Source organism: Salvelinus fontinalis, chromosome 2, assembly GCF_029448725.1.
Source record: "Salvelinus fontinalis isolate EN_2023a chromosome 2, ASM2944872v1, whole genome shotgun sequence".
Classification (NCBI taxonomy): Eukaryota; Metazoa; Chordata; class Actinopteri; order Salmoniformes; family Salmonidae; genus Salvelinus; species Salvelinus fontinalis.
This window is the reverse complement of record NC_074666.1, coordinates 57,912,459-57,922,019: the sequence shown is the minus strand read 5'-3', so window position 1 is coordinate 57,922,019 and position 9,561 is coordinate 57,912,459. Positions and strand designations below refer to the sequence as shown.

Genomic DNA, 9,561 nt, shown 5'->3' with positions numbered 1-9,561 from the left:
TTCACTCACCTCCAATTACACCTCGACTGGCTCTGGCTCCATCCTCGGCTCCCTACGGTAAGCACGGGGAGTTGGCTCAGGTCTGAATCCTGACTCTGCCACACTCCCCGTGTGCCTCCCCCAAAAATGTTTTGGGGCTGCCTCTTGTGTCTGCTTCGTTGCTGTGACTCCTGGTAGCGAAGTTGTTCCTCCCTCGCTACTTCAGCCTGTTTCCATGGCAGGGTCATGTCCCCTGCCATCCCCTCCTCCCATGTCCACGGTTGGAGTCATTAACACTCGTTTTTCAACCACTCCACAAATTTCTTGTTAATAAACTATAGTTTTGGCAAGTCGGTTAGGACATCTACTTTGCGCATGACACAAGTAATTTTTCGAACAATTGTTTACAGACAGATTATTTAACTTATGATATTTGTCTGTCAAGGTAGGCACTAATTTAAGTTTGTTTTGCTTGACTTAGTATGCAAGGTATGAGTCACCCACTTTCAGTAACATGCACTTGACTTTCTTTTGAGAATTTAAAAATTGTAAATATAAAGCATATATCTTGTTCCCACTGTATCACAATTCCAGTGGGTCAGAAGTTTACATACACTAAGTTGACTGTGCCTTTAAACAGCTTGGAAAATTCCAGAAATTATATCATGGCTTTAGAAGCTTTTGATAGGCTAATTGACCTAATTTGAGTCAACTGGAGGTGTACCTGTGGATGTATTTCAAGGCCTAACTTCAAACTCAGTGCCTCTTTGCTTGACATCATGGGAAAATCCAAAGAATTCAGTCAAGACCTCAGAAAAACATTGTAGACTTCCACAAGTCTGGTTCATCCTTGGGAGCAATTTCCAAACGCCTGAAGGTACCACGTTCATCTGTACAAACAATAGTACGCAAGGATAAACAAACACCATGGGACCACACAGCCGTCATACCACTCAGGAAGGAGACGACGCGTTCTGTCTCCTAGAGATGAACGTACTTTGGTGCGAAAAGTGCAAATCAATCCATGAACAACAGCAAAGGACCTTGGGAAGATGCTGGTGGAAACAGGTACAAAAGTTTCTCTATCCACAGTAAAAAGAGTGCTATATCGACATAACCTGAAAGGCCGCTCAGCAAGGAAGAAGACACTGCTTCAAAACTGCCATAAAAAAAGCCAGACTACGGTTTGCAACTGCACATGGGGACAAAGATCGTACTTTTTGGAGAAATGTCCTCTGGTCTGATGAAACAAAAATAGAACTGTTTGGCCATAATGACCATCATTATGTTTGGAGGAAAAAGGGGGAGGCTTGCAAGCTGAAGAACACCATCCCAACCGTGAAGAACAGGGGTGGTAGCATCATGTTGTGGGGGTGCTTTGCTGCAGGAAGGACTGGTGCGCTTCATAAAATAGATGGCATCATGACAGTTATGTGGATATGTTGAAGCAACATCTCAAGACATCAGTCGGGAAGTTAAAGCTTAGTCGCAAATGGGTCTTCCAAATGAACAATGACCCCAAGCATACTTCCAAAGTTGTGGCAAAATGGCTTAAGGACAACAAAGTCAAGGTATTGGAGTGGCCATCACAAGGCCCTGAATTTTTACTAGGATTAAATGTCAGGAATTGTGAAAAACTGAGTTTAAATGTATTTGGCTATGGTGTATGTAAACTTCCGACTTCAACTGTAAATAATATGTTATTTCATAGTTTTGATGTCTTCACTATTATTCTACACTGTAGAAAATAAAGAAAAATAAGTAGGTGTGTCAACTTTTGACTGGTACTGTATATCGGGGGCCCCTCAGGGGTGCGTGCTCAGTCCCCTCCTGTACTCCCTATTCACTCATGACTGCACGGCTAGGCACGACTCCAACACCATCATTCAGTTTGCCGATGACACAACCGTGGTAGGCCTGATCAACGACGAGACAGCCTATAGGGAGGAGGTCAGAGACCTGGCCGTGTCGTGCCAGGACAGCAACCTCTCCCTCAACGTGATCAAGACAAAGAGATGATTGTGGACTACAGGAAAAGGAGAACCGAGCACGCCCCCATTCTCATCGACGGGGCTGTAGTGGAGCAGGTTGAGAGCTTCAAGTTCCTTGGGGTCCACATCACCAACAAACAAACATGGTCCAATCACACCAAGACAGTCGTGAAGAGGGCACAACAAAACGTATTCCCCCTCAGGAGACTGAAAAGATTTGGCATGGGTCCTCAGATCCTCAAAAGTTATACGGCTGCACCATTGAGAGCATCCTGAGTGGTTGCATCGCTGTCTGGTATGGCAACTGCTCGGCCTCTGACCGCAATTCACTACAGATGGTAGTGTGTACGGCCCAGTACATCACTGGGGCCAAGCTTCCTGCCATCCAGGACCTCTTTACCAGGCGGTGGAGGAAGGCCCTAAAAATTGGCAAAGACTCCAGCCACCCTAGTCATAGACTGTTCTTTCTGCTACCGCATGGCAAGCGGTACTGGGGCTTCTAAACAGCTTCTACCCCCCAAGCCATAAGACTCCTGAACATCTAATCAAATGGCTACCCAGACTATTTGCATTGACACCCCCCTCTTTTACACTGCTGCTACTCTCTGTCATTATCTATGCATAAGTCACGTTAATAGTCACTCTACCTACATGTACATATTACCTCAATTACCTTGACTAACCGGTTCCCCCCGCACATTGACTCTGTACCGGTACCCCCTGTATATATCCTCGCTATTGTTATTTTACTGCTGGTCTTAATTATTATTATTTTTTATTCTTTTTATTCTTTTGTTTCTTCTTTTTTTTTTTACTGTATTATTGGTTAAGGGCTTTAGGCATTTCACTGTAAGGTCGACACCTGTTGTATTCGGCTCATGTGACAAATACAAATGTATTTGCTATAACTAATGTCTGATAATCATAAGCTGCTATTTATTGCTGACCAGCAGATGTCCCTAACGTGCATTCTGAACAGATAATGAAGCTCAGAGTAAAGAACCGTTTTTCGGTGCAATTTGGTGAAAATGCCGAAGCCTTGGTTTCCCATCATTACATTATATGTTGATCCACAAAAACACAGACCTTGTTTGAAGTGATTCTAAAATCTCCTATGGGAAAAAAATGTATGGTGAAAAACCAATTGGAACCATTTCCGTGTTTGACCGTTAGGTTTTATGGGTATTATGATGACAACACTGTGGTACTCTATCCGGTAGTATAAAGATTGCCACGAGTTAGCGGAGTCGGAGAGTATCCATCTTGAATAGCAGCGTACATTTTAAACAGTAAGCGCTATTTTCGTTTTATATCGCACACATTGCGTTGGGATTCAACGATTTATGTCCCTCGGTTTCGCGCTAGCTAAATAAAGTATAGCTGCTCTAACGTCATTAGCTATTGCAAGCTAACTCGGTTTGTCAAATCAGGCACTGGCAGGCCGCAAACACGAGCAGAATAACCAGCTAAAATTAGCGAGCTATCGTAATTGCAAAATAGATCTGTTTAGATTAGGATATCAGGCCTTTGAATTGATTATGTGCACAGTTTGATTGCATCCTTATAAAGTAGAATACAATTAAACTTTGGCTGTTGTGTTTTATCAACTCAAATGTTAGTGTTGATATGTTAACAAGCTTAGAGAAGCCGGTTAGTGTATGGCAGGGCAGTCATTGGGGCCTACTTCTAGAATGTTCATGGTTGTCTACAGGAAATGCTATTCATATAGGCTGCTAGCTAACGTTATTTTTCCCCAAGGTAGGCGATCACTATGTCTGACGACGCTGAGCAGCAATTCATGGAGACCGCTAAAAATGGAAATGAAGCCGAGGAAGAACTGAATGGAGCAGAAGAATCCACAGAACACCCCGTGGCAGAGGAACAAGAAGAACTGAGCTGCACGGTAGAGGGAGAGCCAGTGGCAGAGGAACCGGCTGTGGTGGAGGAAGGGGTCACACAGAACGGAGCGGCAGAGGGGGGACAGATAAATGCAAGTAAAGGCGAGGATGACGCTGGGTACGTTTCTGTATGGTTGTTTTAACATACTAACGTAACGTCCTTGGTATATTTTCTTTTTTGGAGCCATGTAGAGCCCATTTGGGGGATGGACTTCAACTGGCTAGAATTCAGTTATATATCATTTTTCAAAATAGTTAGTGTTATGAGTTGCAGTGATTCAACTAGCTGAGAATTCTCAACTCCACAGTGGAGTTGAGAAACTGTGGATTCGAACTCCCACTGACAACTATGACAAGCACAAATGCACATTAAGCGTTCAATCATTGATATTTATAGAACTATTGCTTGGTAGTGTATGTTTTAAGTAGTTATCTTCATACTCATGCGCAGATTACGTGAGGCAATTTGACAGGTCACACAGAATTTAGTTACAAAAAACTAAATTCAGCACCCATAGAAAATAACGCCTTTACACAGGACTAATGAGGTATGTATTTACTTAATGATACGACTCGATATAGTTGGAGGTACTCCACCAAAACTCATCGTGTCCAACTCTATTGAGGTGTGATGTACATATCGTGGAGTTGAGAATTCTCAGCTATATTTCCACCAAAATGTGTGAACACCCAGTCTGTTACTGTCCTGTACAAGTTTGTAAGCCACAATGTCCCAAGTAATTTGAGATTTTTTGTAACTCAAATAATATCAAAACAAATGTTTATAGTGGCTGCTTAGTTGTCAGCCTATGAAAATTGTCCTAGGTGTGTTACTGATCTGTGTTTCTCTGCAGCAAAATGTTTGTAGGTGGACTTAGCTGGGACACTAGCAAAAAAGACCTGAAAGACTACTTCTCCAAATTTGGAGAGGTGACTGATTGTACCATCAAGATGGACTCAAACACAGGACGATCACGTGGGTTTGGGTTCATCTTGTTCAAAGAAGCAGCAAGTGTAGACAAGGTATGTGCCATGAGGAAGGTGACATGGTTTTACATTGTGACAAGTTGGGCTTTGTATACTAGCCTTATCTCTAACCTGGTAGGTTCTTGAGCAGAAAGAACACAGGCTAGATGGACGACAGATAGACCCAAAGAAGGCGATGGCAATGAAGAAGGAACCAGCCAAGAAGATCTTTGTTGGTGGCCTAAACCCAGAAGCAACAGAGGAGACCATAAGAGAATACTTTGGAACCTTTGGAGAGGTTTGTCATTGTCCTATGATGGCCTCAAAATGACCTTCCTGTATGTTTTAGTAGCTATTGATTTTCCAGTGTTCTAAATGTGTCATAATTCACATCTTCAGATTGAATCCATTGAACTTCCAGTGGACCCAAAGTTCAAAAAAAGGAGGGGGTTTATCTTCATCACATTCAAAGAAGAGGCCACTGTTAAAAAATGCCTTGAAAAAAAGTTCCACAATGTCTGTGGAACCAAGGTAACAAACGGAAAGGAAGGCCTTGTATGTATATTTCTTAAACCTATTTTTAATTTACGGTTGATGGTGGGAAATGTGGGTTAATGTGTAAGCTGTGGTTATCATTCTATACTGACAAAAATATAAGCGCAATATGCAACAATTTCTACGATTTTACTCAGTTATAGTTCATATAAGGAAATCGGTCAGTTGAAATAAATTCATTAGGCCCTAATCTATAGATTTCGCATGACTTGGAATACAGATATGCACATGTTGGTTACAAATACCTTTAAAAAAACGTGCTCAATGGGTTTCTGAGTGCAGGCCAGGAACGAACTGAGACATTTTCAGCTTCCTGGAATTGTGTACAGAACCTTGCGACATGGTGCCGTGTATTATGCTGAAATATGAGATGTCGGCAGATGAATGGCACGACAATGGGCCTCAGGATCTCGTCACAGTATTTCTGTGCATTCAAATTGCCATCGATAAAATGCAATTGTGTTGGTTCCATAACCCCACTGCCCACACGGGGTACTCTGTTCATAACTTTAAGATCAGCAAACTGTTCGCCCACACAAAGCCATACACGTGGTCTGCGGTTGTGAGGCTGGTTGGATGTACTGCCAAATTCTCTAAAACATTTATTGGAGGTGGCTTAGAGAAATGAACAATAAATGACCATATCTGGCAACAGCTCTGGTGGACATTCCTGCAGTCGGCATTCAAATTGCACGCTCCCTCAATTGGAGACATTTGTGGAGTTGTGATAAAACTGCCAATTTTAGTGCCCTTTTATTTTCCGCAGCACAAGGTGTTGTGATCATGCTGTTTCATGAGCTTCTTGATATGCCGTACCTGTCAGGTGGATAGATTATCTCGTCAAACGACAAATGCAGGGATGTAAACAAATTTATGCACAAATTGATTATGGGACGTTTCTGGGATCTTTTTATTTCTGTTCATGCAATGAATACTTTACATGTTGCGTTTTATATTTTTGTTCAGTGTATATCGGTCTGGCTAAGCATCTTATTTGTGTGAAATGCAAACTTGTCTAATTGCTTAGTCTGTACATTTGTTCATTCTCTCCTGAAATTCTTTGGAACATGCTCATGCAATGTGGTGTTAAATAATGCTTCCTCGCTGAAATGCACATTGCATGCAAGAGTTTCAGACCCACTTGCATGGTGTGAAATTACTAGAATTATTCTGTCCAAATTAAACACCATTTCAATTTTGCATGTTGGTATTCAGATACATTTTGTCAAGTTCAAATGGATTGTGTTAGCAGTGTCCTGACTGAAATGGGGGTCCACACTAGAATCCAAATGAATGTATGAATAGCTCTTGCATGTTTGTACTGCATGCTGTCATGTATTTACAGCATCTATTATTAAAAATCCTTCCTGATTTAATTCCAGTGTGAGATCAAAATCGCCCAGCCCAAGGAGGTGTACCAGCAGCAGCAGTTTGGAGGCCGTGGTGGTGGCGGCAGCAGCTATGGAGGAGGCCGGGGAGGCAGGGGGCGTGGTGGTGCGTATTAAAGCAAGCAGTCCGTAGTTATGCGTGACCTAAAGCATAAGGGTGCATGACGGGTGTTCAGCTCACAAGGCATGGAAGGATCTGAGAAAATGGGTTGCTAATGGGCATCCATCCTTGGACCATAAATATCTGGATTATAATTTAGTGCAAAACGATTTTGTGACTTAAAACCACGTTTCTTTTCCTCAGGCCAAAACCAATATGGGAACCAGGGTTATAGTAATTACTGGAGCCAAGGCTATGGCAACCAGGGCTATGGCTATGGTGGGCAGCAGGGCTATGGAAACTATGGAAGTTACGGCAACTATGACTACTCCGCTGGATACTATGGAGGGGGCTACGACTACAGTGAGTATAGACCTCTGGCAAGCGCCTACCTGATTGTTTGACTTGTCTTTGCACAGAAGCACTCAGTCCTCTCTCTCTATTCCTGCAGACCAGGGCAATACAAGCTATGGGAAAACTCCAAGACGTGGAGGCCACCAGGGTAGCTACAAGCCATACTGATCACATGTAGTGCAGGTATGCATTTTAGTGCTTTGTAACATTGTGGTGCGATATAGCTGTTAGATTTGTGGCATTGATGCCCAAAAATTTCCTTGCCAAGATTTACAGTCTGGCTCAGGGGAAGGCTATTGTAGATTATAATGAAATTACTCCACTCTTCATCAATTGGATTAAGTAAATACAGTGCTGTTGGGGATAGGAAACTTGTTTTGAAAGTACACAACCTCAAACCCTAAAATTTGCCAGCACCAAATCTGCATCAGATGCGCCCCTACAACTACACTACTGGATCAATAAGGGTTGATGTTGCGGTGGACCACAATGGGTTTTCTAGAGTGGGAGATGGGTGACTATCTGCTTAAAGCTGCACAGCAAATTTAACAATGTCTGCCGTTTCCCTTAATGCTATGCCATAACCACTCTAACCGGCAGCATTGACTTTCTAATCCATCCCGTTTCTTGCATGCTTGTTGCCCTAGCTGTTTGCTTGCTCTTTGATGCAGGGTGGTGGGCTCATGTCTTAAGTGGTGTGCAACAATTCCTTTTTCTCCTCTCTTAAAGGACTCAAGTAAACACAGATTTGAAAGACCATGGGTGCGGCAGAAGTATGCAGGACTTGAGTCTTTCCTGTGGGATGACTCATGCTCCATTTGTACAGACCATCTGAGGAACTGGAGAAGTAAATGCCACTTTTCCATGTTTTTATTTTATCTTTTTTGGGGGGGTCCACATTTCCAGAGATGGAAGTGTTATTTTTACTGTACTTTTTGGTACCTTTTTTGAATCTAATGTATTGTATGGTTGTATTTTACATGTCGACTGGATTTACATGAGAATCAGAAGCTGTCAGGGCTTTTGAAATAAACCAATTTTGAGTAATTTTTTTCTGGTTTCTAGATTACTTTCTTTTCTGGCTCTGGATTTGCAACAAGGAATTCAGTGTGGGATTGGGGTATGATTTAAAAGGGATTTGCCTAAATCTGAATTCATTTAAGATTGTCTAGATAATGTCAACTTGTAGATGGAACCAACCAGTATATTTTGGATTCATTTTAATTTTGACCTGTTAAGTGGCATTTATAGAAAATCTAGTTAAAGCCTGCAAAATATTGCTGCGTGGAGTTGCAGCCCCTCTGGAATCTCATTCATTGTCTTTGGCTAATTGTTAGAAATAAAATTGATTTTATAATTTTGTCTCTTTAATGCTTAACTTACAGATACTGTCAAATTATTCAAATGCTAATCAAACAAAATGTCCAAGATAATGCATTTGAGATTAATTCCATATAATTTGTAGACAATTATTTGTCCTTTCCCTACTGTTGCGGAAAGTCTCTCCTGCTGTGTCATATTTAAGTTGTCTATTTACTAGGTTGACTGTTTGCTTTTTGATGCATCATTTTGGTTTCATTAGATTTGTTTTTGGCTGTTTACTTATACAGGAAGTACAATTCTGATTTTTGCCAATTGTCAAAAGACCAATTGGTGCAAAATATCAGAATTGGGCTGTGTTTTAACATTCTCACTAACATGTTTGAGGGGCAACGTCTAAATTGGACAGTGGTTTGTAATGGCAGACAACTGTTTAATGTTGACAGAGATGTGCATGTCAGCTCTACAGCATCTTTTCTACAGTAGCATGTATTGTGTGTGTGTGTGTAAAGCGTTTCCATACACTAGTTTAATTGCACTGAAAATTATCTTTCACGACATAGTAAATGTTTTGATTTCTTCTGATGTGGGATTTTGAAGGCCTCAGCCTGGTCCCAGGTCTGTTGTCTCCTACAGCCTGCTCCCAGATCTTTGTGCTCTTGTCAACTTCAGTGCTCATTGTCAAGCCAAACAAATTTTGTTTGGCATGATGGCACAGACTGGCACTCGCGCTAGGAATTTGATTGAATTGAATTTTTCTTATGTCATTTCACCGGCGACAATCTGAGTTAATTCCGTACGTGGTTTTGCAGGTCCCTGCTGGTGGTGATTGGTTTCTTGGACCTGATGGCTTGAGTTTTTGTAGCCTGTTAGGATACTTAACATGGCAGGTAAGGAGAATTGGGTTACTGTTAGGTTTTGCTAAAATGCTACAGTTGTCCCGGAATCAACTCAAACATGTAGCACTTGGTCCGTAGCTGTACACCATCTAGCCACAACCATAGAAGCCA

At 41.8% G+C, this 9,561-nt stretch overlaps 1 protein-coding gene across 4 annotated transcripts; it reads left to right on the top strand.

Moving 5' to 3' along the window:
* Nucleotides 1-3,151: 3,151 nt before the first annotated feature.
* LOC129822012 (heterogeneous nuclear ribonucleoprotein A/B-like) lies at nucleotides 3,152-8,588 on the top strand. 4 transcript variants are annotated; one of them, XM_055879865.1, is made up of 9 exons: nucleotides 3,152-3,259; nucleotides 3,733-3,986; nucleotides 4,723-4,891; nucleotides 4,974-5,132; nucleotides 5,234-5,365; nucleotides 6,772-6,883; nucleotides 7,082-7,240; nucleotides 7,329-7,414; nucleotides 7,961-8,588. In XM_055879865.1, the coding sequence occupies exons 2-8, from the start codon at nucleotides 3,742-3,744 to the stop codon at nucleotides 7,397-7,399; spliced, it is 1,047 nt and encodes a 348-aa protein (XP_055735840.1). In that variant the 5' UTR covers nucleotides 3,152-3,259; nucleotides 3,733-3,741; the 3' UTR covers nucleotides 7,400-7,414; nucleotides 7,961-8,588. The 4 variants fall into 4 exon arrangements, with proteins under 4 accessions (XP_055735840.1, XP_055735823.1, XP_055735848.1 ...); XM_055879848.1 differs by having other exon boundaries at nucleotides 5,234-5,389; XM_055879855.1 differs by having other exon boundaries at nucleotides 3,164-3,259; nucleotides 3,729-3,986; nucleotides 5,234-5,389.
* Nucleotides 8,589-9,561: the final 973 nt, after the last annotated feature.

Bases quoted from the DNA above. Each gene is read 5' to 3' on its own strand.
- LOC129822012 (XM_055879848.1), top strand. From the start codon at position 3,742: ATGTCTGACGACGCTGAGCAGCAATTCATGGAGACCGCTAAAAATGGA. The intron at 3,987-4,722 runs GTACGTTTCTGT...GTTTCTCTGCAG, and splicing joins AAAGGCGAGGATGACGCTGG to CAAAATGTTTGTAGGTGGAC. The intron at 5,133-5,233 runs GTTTGTCATTGT...TCACATCTTCAG, and splicing joins ACTTTGGAACCTTTGGAGAG to ATTGAATCCATTGAACTTCC.